Consider the following 13,577-nt stretch of genomic DNA (forward strand, 5'->3'; position numbering starts at 1 on the left):
CAAAGCATACCTTTTTATTTAAAAGGAAAAAAAGTGACAATAATTACAATCGATCCTTGAGAAATACATTTTCCATTGCAAATATGAAACCACAAAATATCAGTGCAATAATTCCTTGAACAGGGGTATCAGTCATATTAACATCATATGAGTGTGCAATGATCCTGTGAATGGGAATATCAAGAAAGACAAACATAAAGTAGAGGATGCTGAGCAATAAACAATCTCAGAGTATGCATGTTCAACAATGGGTTAGATGTGGCCAATCAGTAAGGTACAATTTGGCAGATTATGTCAAAAGATACGGCCTTTGGAGAAAAAAAAAGGGGGGGGGTAAAAAAAGTTTGGGGAGGGTCAAGGAGCCTTTTCCATGTACCAGAATGTTTGAGGAGGAAGAGAATAAGAGGAGGGACACAACAAATAAGAAAATGTAGAGTTTCGTCGCCCAGCGAGCTAAACCAGACCGGGGAGAAGGAGAAAGAAGGAGCAAGAAAACTCAATAGGAAAAGGGAAAGCTTCCTTTAGAAAGAAAACCTTATTGTCTATCCAAATAAGCTTTAGTTGTCTTGTAATACATCCAAGAAAATCAAATAGAAGTACATTTGGAGAACCTTTCCTGTTATACTAACGAGTTCCTCTACTTCCTCCATTTTTTTGCAACTTTTACAGAAAGCTGATGAAATACAAAATGGGATATTATTCTATTTGCTAGTTTTAATATTATCTCATACTACCCCTTTTTTCTTATCATGTGTATACAATAGACTGTGATATTACATTTGGGGAAGAACAGATTATAAACACATTGGTGCAGCCTATATATCTGGGGTGTATGCGTTTTCAGAGTTTTATCTCAGTGTCTCAACCAGTAAAATCCATAACACACAATGAATTTGAGTGCACATAAAATATAATATATTACCCATTTTTTTTTTTATAAAATATGATGCTTAAAACCACTTAAGCCCCGGAAGATTTTACCCCCTTCCTGACCAGGGTTTTTTTTGCGATTTTTTACTGCGTGACTTTAACGGACAATTGCGCGGTCGTGCGACGCTATACCTAAACGAATTGCACGTCCTTTTTTTTCCCACAAACAGAGCTTTCTTTTGGTGGTATTTGATCACCTGTGCGATTTTTTGATCATGCGCTATAAACAAAAAAAGAGCGTAATTTTTGCAAAAATAACAATATTTTTCACTTTTTTTTATATGAAATTCCCCCAAAGAAAATGTAAAAATCAAAATTTAACATTTTTGGCCAATTTGTTTTATGCTACATATGTTTGGTAAAAAAAAATCACAAAAAGTGTATTTTGATTGGTTTGCGCAAAAGTTATCGCGTTTACTAACAAAGGGAAAAATTTTTGTCATTTTTGGTGTTTTTTTTTTTTAACGAGTAATGGCGGCGATCTGCGATTTTTTTTGCGGGACTGCGACATTGCGGCGGACAGATCGGACCCTTGACTGTAATTTTTGACACTTTTGGGGGTACCAGTGACATTACTGCAGTAATCAGTGCTATATATATGCACTGTTACTGCAAAAATGACACTGGCAGGGAAGGGGTTAACTGTATTGGACAGGGAGGGGTTAAGTGTGTCCTAGGGGCGTGATTCTAACTGTAGTGGGACAATGCTATTGGTGTAAAAACAAAGATCAACGGTTCTACATAGTAGAACCGTCTGACCTGCATTTTTACACAGGGGGAATGACAGGCAGCTTGTTTACATAAGCCGCTCTGCCTTTCTCCCGCTGTACCGGCGATCGTAGTGTGACCGGGGGACATCGGGTTCGCCGGTCACACGCCCGCACTCCTCCCTGAACGAGCCGAGGCGGGCGCGCACCTCAGCGGGCGCGCACTCGCCCGCTATTGGCTCTAATAGCAGTGACAGGCGAGTGACGTAGATCTACGTCACTCTGCCTGGCCGGGGCTGACTGCCGCAGTAAATATACTGTGCGCAGTCGGCAACCGGTTAATAAAGTAAATATATATTAAACATGTCAAGATTTAACCTCTTTACCACTGCTCACTGTGCCTCTACTGCGGCACAGTGGCTCGTTATCGTCTGGCGACGTAGACCTACGTCACCAGACATTCCCCTCTCTCGGCGGCGCGCGCGCGCCGCCGGAGGCACGCTCCCGCTGTGTTCATACACAGCGGGAGTCGGGCCAGGGGAGGAGAGGCGGTGATCACCGCTGCTCTTCCCCGATCGTCGGGGATCGAGTGAGGAAATCCGCCCGCTTGTGTAAACAAAGCGGGCGGATCTCCTAAGTGACAGGCAGTCACAGATAAGAGGATTCAGCATAGCTGAACCTGCGATCTGTGCCTGTGTCACACAATCCCCTCCCCCCACACACGCCAGTAAGCACCAGGCATACATTAACCCCTTGATCACCAATAAAAGTTAACCCCTTCCCTGACAGTGTCATTTTTACAGTAACAGTGCATATTTATAGCACTGATTACTGTAGCAATGTCACTGGTACCCCCAAAAGTGTCAAAAATGTCAGTTAGGGGTCCGATCTGTCCGCCGCAATGTCGCAGTCCCGCAAAAAAAATTGCAGATCGCCACCATTACTAGTAAAAAAAAAAAAACAATAAAAATTACATAAATTTCCCGTAGTTAGTAGCTGCGATAACTTTTGCGCAAACCAATCAAAATACACTTATTGTGATTTTTTTTACCAAAAATATGTAGCAGAAAACAAATTGGCCTAAAATGTTAAAAAATTTTGATTTATACATTTTTTTAGGAATGTTATATATCAGAATGTAAAAAATATTGTTTTTTTTCTCAAACTTTTCGCTCTATTAATATCGCAAAAAATAAAAAGTGCAGAGGTGATCAAATACCACCAAAAGAAATCTCTATTTGTGGGGAAAAAAAGGACATAAATTTAATTTGGGTACAGTGTCGCACGACCGCGCAATTATCCATTAAATTAACGCAGTGCCGAATCGCAAAATAATGGAATAAAGGAATGGGGTAAAATCTTCCGGTCTTAAAGCGGTTAAAAATATGCTCATTGAGGAGTTTTTTGTCAAAGACATGTAGCTAAATACATTTTGGCCTAAATATATGACAAAAATTGAATATTTTGGATATTTTTTAACTGTCAAATTAGAAAATGTTAATTTTTTCGCAAAATTTTCGCTTTTTTTTTTATTAATATCGCAAAAAATGAAAAGCGCAGAGGTGATCAAATACCACCAAAAGAAAGCTCTGTTTGTGTGAAAAAAAAGGACGTAAATTTCATTTGGGTACGGCGTTGCATGACCACGCAATTGTCAGTTAAAGTCACGCAGTGCCCCAAGTTGTAAAAAGTGGCCCAGACGTAAAGCAGGAAAATCCTGTAAAGTGGTTAAAATTGCGCTCGCCTGTCAAATGACGACTAACTATGATACCTAAATTGCCCATAGGTGAAGCCTTAAAAACCTTTATAGGTTATAAATTTAGAGTGAATCCTAGCTATGGCGCTAGAGTTATTGTTCTTAGTCTGATTTTCTTGAATACTTCAAATGTTGAGTTAGGAAACCATCGTTTACTTATGTGTGAATCACATAATCTGTATTTATAAGCCCAACAAGCCTTGTTACAGATGAGTTTTCTCATTTCTCAAGATATATCCATAGGTGGTAGGGCATTGTTTCTGGTAGAGATGTTCCACCAATGTGTTGCTTCCAGGTACCATAGAAATACCTTCTTTATTTTTGAAATTCCAAAGATGTAGGGCATAGGAGTCATTAAAAGTTGGCAAATTCTCCCAGACTTCAAAGTACTTTTTCCATGCTGGATGAAGGATTGGGTAGAAACGTTGAATATGAAAATAACTGATGTTTCCACACATGACATCATCCGTAGAGTTAAATACCGGCATGCCACACAATTTCTTCACAACACGTGTGAAAACCCCCGGCCCTTGGTGTCCCCATATTTGTCCCCTGTAGTTCTGAACAAAGTTCTCCATAAACTGCCACGCCAACTGGTAATGCGAGGAGAGGCCAAAAACACTACTGCTAGTAACTATAAAAGATTCGGCTGCTAGAAAATGGTCCTGGGGTATTGGACGAAGTGAGATGACATCGGTATCCATGTAAATTCCACCGTATTTCCACATCATCGCAAACCTACAGGCATCTGAGCTAACGTGCCTCCAGTAGACTTCTTTTTTAGGGTCCACCTGGTAATCAAGAAAAGAACATTTCATGAGATCGTAACATAAGCACATATTTGCACATTTAAAATATATCTTGTTAATTAACCTTTTAAAGGGTAGCTTATCTTTTACAAATGTAGCACCATACAGGTCGGTGCTAGGTAAATGTATATTGGGCCTTGTCTGCCTAACAGCAGGGCTGGGATTTGTTAGGTAGGGTGTCAGGGCTTCCGGATGTGCCTGCTGAAGAGAGAAGTATCCCCCCTGGCTCCTGTGAGAGGCTTCTCATAGGGCAGTGCGGGAAGCCCAATCAGGGGACACATCCAAGCTTGTAACTACCCCAGCAGGCAGATTATGCTGCAAAGGATTCTGGGAGTGGGTATAAGTTTGGGGGAAGTGCGTGACAGGGTGTCTTTGGCGGGAGCAGAGTCCCAGGAGGGAGAGTGCGGCTGTCTCTCCTCCTGTCTGAGGAAGGTGGATGTCTCGAAGTGTCGCCTGAGGATCCAGAAAGTGTTGAGCTGAGCTGAGGGGATCCGGTGTGCCGAGAGCCTGCAAAGCGAGAGAGGGGTCCAGTCCCAGGAAAGCCTACACAGGTTGTGAGTACTGTGGATTGACCCTGGGGGTCTGCCTAGAGTCAGAGGGGACCACTCCGGAAGAGGTTCTGGGATCCAGTGCCAGCTAACTGAAAGGGGGTACCTGGGTAGAGGACTCTGAAGTTACAGAGGGGGTGCATAGTCAGTGAACCCCGAAGAGTTCAAGGTTAAAGTAGACACCTGCTTATGGGCCCTGAATTGGACAGAGTGTGACAGTTGAGAGTTGCAGCTTTACAGGAATCTATAGAGTACTACCTCAAGTCAGTGCAAGGCAGGAGGGGAGTGTTCAGTGACTATGCAGTGCAGCTGTGTCAGTAATTCTACAATTTACAGTCTTTGGTCTTCTGGACTTATTGTCGAGGATCCAGCATATCAAGCTACACTGTGTTCTCAGTGTTAGTGAGCGTTGGCTGGAGTCGGCTGGCGTCAAGGAAGCGCCAACGGCCATTTTTCTAGGATTAAGTCCCAAGTGTAATTAGTTAAGCCTAAAGGAGTATCCCACTCATTCCCTTCTCCCGTCCCCTTTTCTACAATAAAAAACACAAAACCAAGATGCCGGAGTCGTCCATGTCTCGGTTCTCACACCCAGGGTCGCAGCTCACATGGGCTGGAGAGGTAACCGGTAACAATGGCAGACCCACATCAGGCCACAGGCATGGAAGACCTGCTAAGACCCAACATTCACCAGCTCTGGGCTGTTATACTTGATAAAAAGTAGTACCTATCGGCTCCAGTAACAGCCTGGGCAAGGGGTATACTGTCTCCACTGGTGCTTTCTCAGTCATTTGTTCCCTATTTTGTTTCTATGATGTGCACATTTGGATGTATCTACTGTATCTCATACTAATCAATATTCTCTATGAACCATGGTAAAGCGAACCCGAGCCCTTGCCCACTTCATCAAGGCTCAACTCATGGTCACTAATTTGGAATGCACTGTCATCAACTGTAAACCTCGTCCAGCGGCGTAGACCTACGTCGCTGGACTCCTCCCCTTGTGGGCGGCGTGCGCGCGCGCCGCCGGAGGCTCACTCCCGCTAAATTCAGACACAGCAGGAGTCGGGCCAGGGGAGATGAGGCGGTGATCACCGCTGCTCTTCCCCGATCGTCGGGGATCGTTTGAGAAGATCCGCCCGCTTTGTCAGATTACAGGATTCAGCATAGCTGAACCTACGATCTGTGCCTGTGTCACACAATCCCCTCCCCCCACACACGTCAGTAAGCACCAGGCATACATTAACCCCTTGATCACCAAAAAAGTTAACCCCTTCCCTGTCAGTGTCATTATTACAGTAACAGTGCATATTTTTAGCACTGATTACTGTAGTAATGTCACTGGTCCCCCCAAAAGTGTCAAAAGTGTCAGTTAGGGGTCCGATCTGTCCGCCGCAATGTTGCAGTCCCGCAAAAAATCGCAGATTCTCGCCATTACTATTAAAAAAATAATAAAAATGTCATAAAACTTTCCCCTAGTTTGTAGACACGATAACTTTTGCGCAAACCAATCAAAATACGCTTATTGCGATTTTTTTTTTTTTTTTTTACTGAAAATATGTAGCAGAATACAAATTGGCCTAAAAGGATTTTTATTGGGAATGTTATATAGCAGAAAGGGAAAAATATTGTTTTTTGTTTCAGAATTGTCGCTTTTTTTTGTTTATAGCGCAATAAATAAAAATCGCACAGGTGATCAAATATCACCAAAAGAAAGCTCTATTTGTGGGAAAAAAAGGACATCAATTTTATCTGGGTACAGCATCGCACGACCACGCAATTGTCAGTTAAAGTAACGCAGTGCCGTATTGCAAAAAAATGGCCTGGTCATTAAGGGGGAAAAACCTTCTGGTCCAGAAGTGGTTAATAAAGGATGTGGTTTCAATGCACTGCACCAATGAAGGCCAATGAGTCTGAAACAGCTCTATACAGTATGGTTCCATAACATCAGGATGTAGCAGTTCTGGATGTACAGTTGGCAGGGCTGCTGTTAGAAATCACGGGGCCCCATACAGCCTACCTGACAGGGCCACTCCCCCCCCCCCCCCAGCAAAAAGATTTATCTCTCTCCTTCTCTGCAACCTCAGTTGCACGGATGAATAAACAGGAAGCACTCTGAGGCTTCCTGCTCATTCACAAACTGTAGCATAGTAAATACAGTATACTATGCTTCATTGATGAATGGACACAGGAGTGATTGGTACTGATCACTCACTGTATTCATTAAGGAAAGGAAGGGGACAGAAAATGACATATTTACTAGCCCCTTCCCTGCTCTATATCCTGAAACATCCATCTGTGTGCCTGCTGGCAGGAGAGGAGTGGCGGGAAGCCTGCAGTGCTGCGAGGGAAAGGGGCACACAGGGGGGGCCTGGACAACAGATGGAAGCCACGCATGTACTAGAACCAAATCCCCGGAGGCAGAAATAGGAGGAAAAGCTAGCAGCACTGTGGGGGGCAGAAGAGGATGGAGGTCTGCAGTAATACAGTATAGTCGGCCCTCCCAATCAGCAGGTGCCTGGGACCCCATTTAAACTGATGGGGCCTGGGCCCAGTACAGGAGGGCTGGCTGTACTGCCTTACCAGTGGCCCTGAGAGTTGGCTGAGAGTATTGAAGATGTTATTTTCATGGCTACATCCAGTGGCAGCTGGTGTATATGGGGCGCCGGGGCCCCCCATCAATGCGTCTGGCCCCCTAATCTACATGCGGGGAGCCGGATGCATGGAGTTCAATAGGGCTTTTTTTTTTTAACATGTGACTAGAGCCAGAGGCTCTCACAGGCTAAAAGAATGGGTGGGCTCGGGGTGCAGAGCACTGCGCCCCGAGCCCACCCAGTTGTGTGACAATAGCGAATGAAAATTCGCTATTGTCACATGGATCCTCCTCCTGGCCAATCAGGAAGCGGGTTTTGAGATCCGTTTCCCGATTGGCCGAAAGGAAAAGCCATGCCATTGGGCATGGAGGAGGAGGGAGGAGACGCAGAAGACGGGGAAGAAGCCGAAGCCGCCACCGCCTTGCTGCTGCATCCAGGCAGGGTAAGTGTCCTGTCTCCCCTGTCCTGTCTCCCCTGTTTCCCCTGTCCTGTCTCCCCTGTCCTGTCTCCCCTGTTTCCCCTGTCCTGTCTCCCCTGTCCTGTCTCCCCTGTCCTGTCTCCTGTCTCCCCTGTCCTGTCTCCCCTGTCCTGTCTCCCCTGTCCTGTCTTCCCTGTTTCCCCTGTCCTGTCTCCTGTTTCCCCTGTCCTGTCTCCTGTTTCCCCTGTCCTGTCTCCCCTGTCTCCCCTGTCCTGTCTCCCCTGTTTCCCCTGTCCTGTCTCCTGTCTCCCCTGTCCTGTCTCCCCTGTTTCCCCTGTCCTGTCTCCTGTTTCCCCTGTCCTGTCTCCCCTGTCTCCCCTGTCCTGTCTCCCCTGTTTCCCCTGTCCTGTCTCCTGTCTCCCCTGTCCTGTCTCCCCTGTTTCCCCTGTCCTGTCTCCTGTCTCCCCTGTCCTGTCTCCCCTGTTTCCCCTGTCCTGTCTCCTGTCTCCCCTGTCCTGTCTCCTCTGTTTCCCCTGTCCTGTCTCCTGTCTCCCCTGTCCTGTCTCCTGTCTCCCCTGTCCTGTCTCCCCTGTTTCCCCTGTCCTGTCTCCTGTCTCCCCTGTCCTGTCTCCCCTGTTTCCCCTGTCCTGTCTCCTGTCTCCCCTGTCCTGTCTCCTGTCTTCCCTCTCTCCTGTCTCGCTGTGGTCTGGGGGGGTATGGTGCAGTCCATCTGCCGCTCCCCCCCCCCCTTGGCCCATGGAGCACCAGCCGCCACTGGTGGCATCTACTATCTTACCTTTTATTTTTGAGAACTGTAATGGAAGTAAGACACGGCAATACTTTTTTTTCTTTTACAATACCTCTGCTATGTTTTACAGTGGCTTAGCTGCTTTTACTTCTTTTAGCCAACCTCATCACAATCTGTCTGATTAAATGTTCTCATTTAAAGTGAAACTGAACTCAAAAAGTGAAGATTTGCTATACTATAGGGAACATTTAGAAATATTCATTGTATCTTAGCCAGGGGTCTCCAAACTTTCTAAGCAAAGGGCCAGATTCCTGACCTTCAGGCTTTAGGGGGAGGCTGGACTGTGGCCAGTAGGAGTAGAAAATATCCTGACATGATTTTCCCAACATTGGTTTTAATGGAAGGAATAGTGCCCCGTGGTTGGTATCAATGGTAAAATGAGTGCCCCATTGATGGTATCAGTAAGGGGAATGGTGCCCCATCATTGCTGTTGCTTGGTGGAATAGTGCACCTGGGGTCAGATAAAGGCAAGCAAAGGGCCACATCTGGCCCCCAGGCTGAAGTTTGGAGACCACTAGTCTAAGCAGTACTCTAAAATAAAGACAATTTTCATAATGTTCCTCCTGTGGAAGTGCACTTTTTGTTATGTGGGTTTGCCTACAGCCCCATAGCTGTATATTTGTAGATCTAAGTGTGTGAGAAGTATGTATACAGTATATATATATATATATATATGTGTGCAGTGCTTTTTTTCTCAGAGAATAGGTGCACGAACTCCCACTTTCTGGGTCAATTTTTGTCTCTGCCCCCTACCCACCTCCGAGCACCGTTTCTTGATTCAACCCCTCCCCCCCACCTCTTAGTGCCGCCCCCTTTACAGAATACAGAGCCAGGTATCATTTTGTGATGCTAAGTAATTTGTATGGAATTTGGTAATGATAGTAAGAAAAGCAGTAAAAATAGATCCCCTGCATCCACCAGCAATAAACCCTCCCCAGCAACCACAGATCGCCCAGCAGCCAGCATCAACAGACCCCTTCCTCAACAGCGAGTCCTATCCAGCAACAATTGACTCCTCAGCATCATAAGCCCCCCTCCAGCAAACCAGCAACAATTGACCTCCCAGAAACAATAAACAACAATGCAAAAATAGATCCCCTCTAGCAACAAAAGATCCCCCAGCAGCCAGTATCAATAGACAATCCAGCACGCCCCAGCACCCCTTGCCATTAAATACAGTAACATTCAGTACTGAAGGTCCCGGAACTGCATTCCCCCCGCGTTCCCGCTGAAAAAAAGCCCTGTATGTGTGTGATATCTAAGGCACTGCTACATCGAACGGCTAGTTTCACCAGATTTGGAGGAAGATTTGCTGAGGTCACTACTGTGCTTTGCTGGGGTTTTTTTATACCTTCCTCTGGATCAACTGCGGGTATAGGATTGTGTGTATGGGATTGTATGGTTGGGTTTTCTTTACTGTTTTTTTGTTTTTTATTGGTTGAGTCAGATGGAATTTTGTCTTCTTTCAACCTGACTAACCATGTAACTATGTAACTGTACTGTTCTCCTTGCGGCAAGCCCTGACTTGAGAAAGCAAAGCCCTACCTCTGCCAAGATGACTGCCTCCACAAAGTGCTAAACAAGGCAGAGTAAAGCCTCGTACGATTATCGGCCGACCGATCGGCCGTCTTTTGTCCAGTGTTGTTGTGTTGGTTGAAATGTGCTCTAGACTGCACACAAATTTTCTCGGCCAACAAAACCCAAGTGATGTCATGTGCTGGTTAACTTTCCGTGTGTTTTTTCTTCTCTGAGCATGCCCAGTCTTGCTCATCTGAATTTTGTCTGCCGAAATCTGTATTGACTGACGGAAAATCGGCCGTTGTGTTGACGGCCAACAAACATTTTATAGCATGCACACCAGATTTTATTCGGCCGAAAAGTCGCAGTCGGTTGTCGGAAGCATCATACTAACAAAATTGTTGTGTACGAGGCATTAGTCATAATTAGTAATAGGGAAAGATCAGTTGTTGGGGACCACAGATAATACTGGTGACTAACCCCCTGTACTGATGACTTGCCCCCATATGACTTTTTAGGCACGTATTCTAAAGTTCAGTTCCTCTTTAACCACTTTACCACCGGAGGATTTTCCTGCTAAAAGACCAGGGGTTATTTTGCGATTTTTTACTGCGTGACTTTAACGGACAATCGCGCGGTCGTGCGACGCTGTACCTAAACGAATTTCACGTCCTTTTTTTCCCACAAACAGAGCTTTCTTTTGGTGGTATTTGATCACCTGTGCGATTTTTTGATCACGCGCTATAAACAAAAAAAGAGCGTAATTTTTGCAAAAACAACAATATTTTTCACTTTTTTTTATATGAAATTCCCCCCAAAAAAAATGTAAAAATCAAAATTTTTTAAAATTTTCGGCCAATTTGTTTTACGCTACCTATGTTTGGTAAAAAAAATCGCAAAAAGCGTATTTTGATTGGTTTGCGCAAAAGTTATCGCGTTTACTAACAAAGGGAAAGATTTTTGTCATTTTTGGTGTTTTTTTTTTTAACGAGTAATGGCGGCGATCTGCGATTTTTTTTGCGGTACTGCGACATTGCGGCGGACAGATCGGACCCTTGACTGACATTTTTGACACTTTTGGGGGTACCAGTGACATTACTGCAGTAATCAGTGCTATATATATGCACTGTTACTGCAAAAATGACACTGGCAGGGAAGGGGTTAACAGTATTGGACAGGGAGGGGTTAAGTGTGTCCTAGGGGCGTGATTCTAACTGTGCAGGGACAGGTCTACTAGTGTAAAAACAAAGATCAACAGTTCTACATAGTAGAACTGTTTGATCTTCACTTTTACACAGGGAGAACTGACAGGTGGCTTGTTTACACAAGCCGCTCTTTCTTTCTCCCGCTGTAGCGGCGATCGTAGTGTGACCGGCGGACATCGGGTCCGCCAGTCACACTCCCGCACTCCTCCGTGAACGAGCCGAGGCCCGCTATTGGCTCTGGAAGGAGTGACAGGCGAGCGACGTAGACCTACGTCACTCTGCCTGGCCGGGGCCGACTGCCGCAGTAAATATACTGTGCGCAGTCGGCAAGCGGTTAATACAGCTAAGAATTTTATTATCATTCACAACAATCTCCTCATGTTATTGAACTTCCCATTTGCATGTACCCAAACGTTTTCCAAATTTGCTTTCCCCAATGGTCCCCTAATTAGTCTGTACTATACCTTATCAAACCACGGCTTAAGTGGCGTGTTATCAAATAACTGATCCATTCTCAGTGGGAAGAGGTAAACATTGCTAAAAGATGATAGGGTTGGAAATTGTTGTCTTGCTCTCTTCTCATCTTCTTCTGTGGTAATGTCCTCCAATCCTTTCATGAATAAGGCCACCGGTCGATCAGGGTAGATTCGTGCGGCTGATTCAATGGAGCACAGTACCAGGGATGGTGGATTCATTCTATCCGTGGTCTCCATAAATAAGATTCCATTTCCTTTTCTTAGAATGGTGTTTGCATCAAAAAAATTGGAAGTTTCATTTTCTAACAGATTGAATCTTCCTTTAGTGCTCTTCGAGGTTGTGAAGTAATTGGAAATGAGGAAATCGAAAATTAAATTGTATTTATTTTTAAAAGTTTCCCTGCTAATAAATCCTATAGTCACTATCATCACGAATATGGTAAATATTCTTAGTTTTTTCATCATCGCTGTGGAGTGTGGAGTACAACGGTTGATTGAGCTACAAGAAGAACAGAATTATGTTGAATCAAAATCTATAAAATCAATTTATTAAAGATAATCATGAGAAATGTTTGGTCAATTCTTATTGCAACAGGACAAGAAGATGTAGCATCACAGTATGTTTGTTCCTAGGTATACCTAACCCAATAACAAAAATAACATACACTATATTGTCAACAGTATTGGGACGCCTGCCTTTACACGCACATAAACTTTAATGGCATCCCAGTCTTAGTCCGTAGGGTTCAATATTGAGTTGGCCCACCCTTCGCAGCCATAGCAGCTTCTGGACTGGGGCCCCCCAAAGCACCTTGTCCCCATATCGATTTGGACAAGGGCCTCTTCCCGACAACCCTGGGCTGTGGTTGTGGGGGTCTGCGGGTGGGGGGCTATCAGAATCTGGAAGCCCCCTTTAACGAGGGGGCCCCCAGATCCCACCCCCACTATGTGAATGGGTATGGGGTACATCATACCCTACCCATTCACCAAAAAAGTGTACAAAAAAATAAGCACAAAAGACAGTTTTAGACAAGTCCTCTTTTGGAAAAAAAAAAAAGAAAAAGTGTCCCTCAGTGTAAATCCATCATCAATCACGACGATCGCCAACCTGAAAAATAGACTGGGGCCCCCCAAAGCACCTTGTCCCCATATCGATTTGGACAAGGGCCTCTTCCCGACAACCCTGGGCTGTGGTTGTGGGGGTCTGCGGGTGGGGGGCTATCAGAATCTGGAAGCCCCCTTTAACGAGGGGGCCCCCAGATCCCACCCCCACTATGTGAATGGGTATGGGGTACATCATACCCTACCCATTCACCAAAAAAGTGTACAAAAAAATAAGCACAAAAGACAGTTTTAGACAAGTCCTCTTTTGAAAAAAAAAAAAAAAAAAGAAAAAGTGTCCCTCAGTGTAAATCCATCATCAATCACGACGATCGCCAACCTGAAAAATAGAAAAAGTTCAAAGACGCTTCGCCTCTTCAGAGGCTACCCGCCAAATGACGCTCTTGAGTTTTGACAGCTATTTTATAGGCAAGGAGCGGGGCCACCCGGTTACATCACTCGGTGGCACCAACCTGTCTGACATCACGTGATGTCATGTGACGTCAGAATGGGGCGGTGCCACCGGGTGATGTAACCACGTGGTCCCATCCCTATAAAACAGCTGTCAAAGCTTAACACCGTCATTTGGCGGGACGCCTCAGAAGAGACCGAAGTGTCTTTGAATTTTTATTTCTATGGGAAACATTGGTCAGCTCGACATGGCACTGCTCCCCATCTTTAACATTGGCATCTATGGGAAATATTGGTCA

The 13,577-nt window shown here is 45.0% G+C and overlaps 1 protein-coding gene across 1 annotated transcript in view; it reads right to left on the reverse strand.

Moving 5' to 3' along the window:
* Positions 1–3,596: 3,596 nt before the first annotated feature.
* Positions 3,597–13,577, reverse strand: part of LOC309550326 (uncharacterized protein) — a gene marked incomplete at both ends in the record, with an annotated part of 82,721 nt that continues 72,740 nt past the window's right edge. Inside the window, 2 exons of the mRNA XM_082250723.1 lie at positions 3,597–4,184; positions 11,755–12,265. Of these exons, the coding sequence (XP_082106849.1) occupies positions 3,597–4,184; positions 11,755–12,265 (1,099 nt within the window). The remainder of the gene's footprint in view (positions 4,185–11,754; positions 12,266–13,577) is intronic.

The sequence above is a fragment of the Pelophylax lessonae genome, assembly GCF_965119305.1.
Source record: "Pelophylax lessonae genome assembly, chromosome: 3".
NCBI lineage: Eukaryota > Metazoa > Chordata > Amphibia > Anura > Ranidae > Pelophylax > Pelophylax lessonae.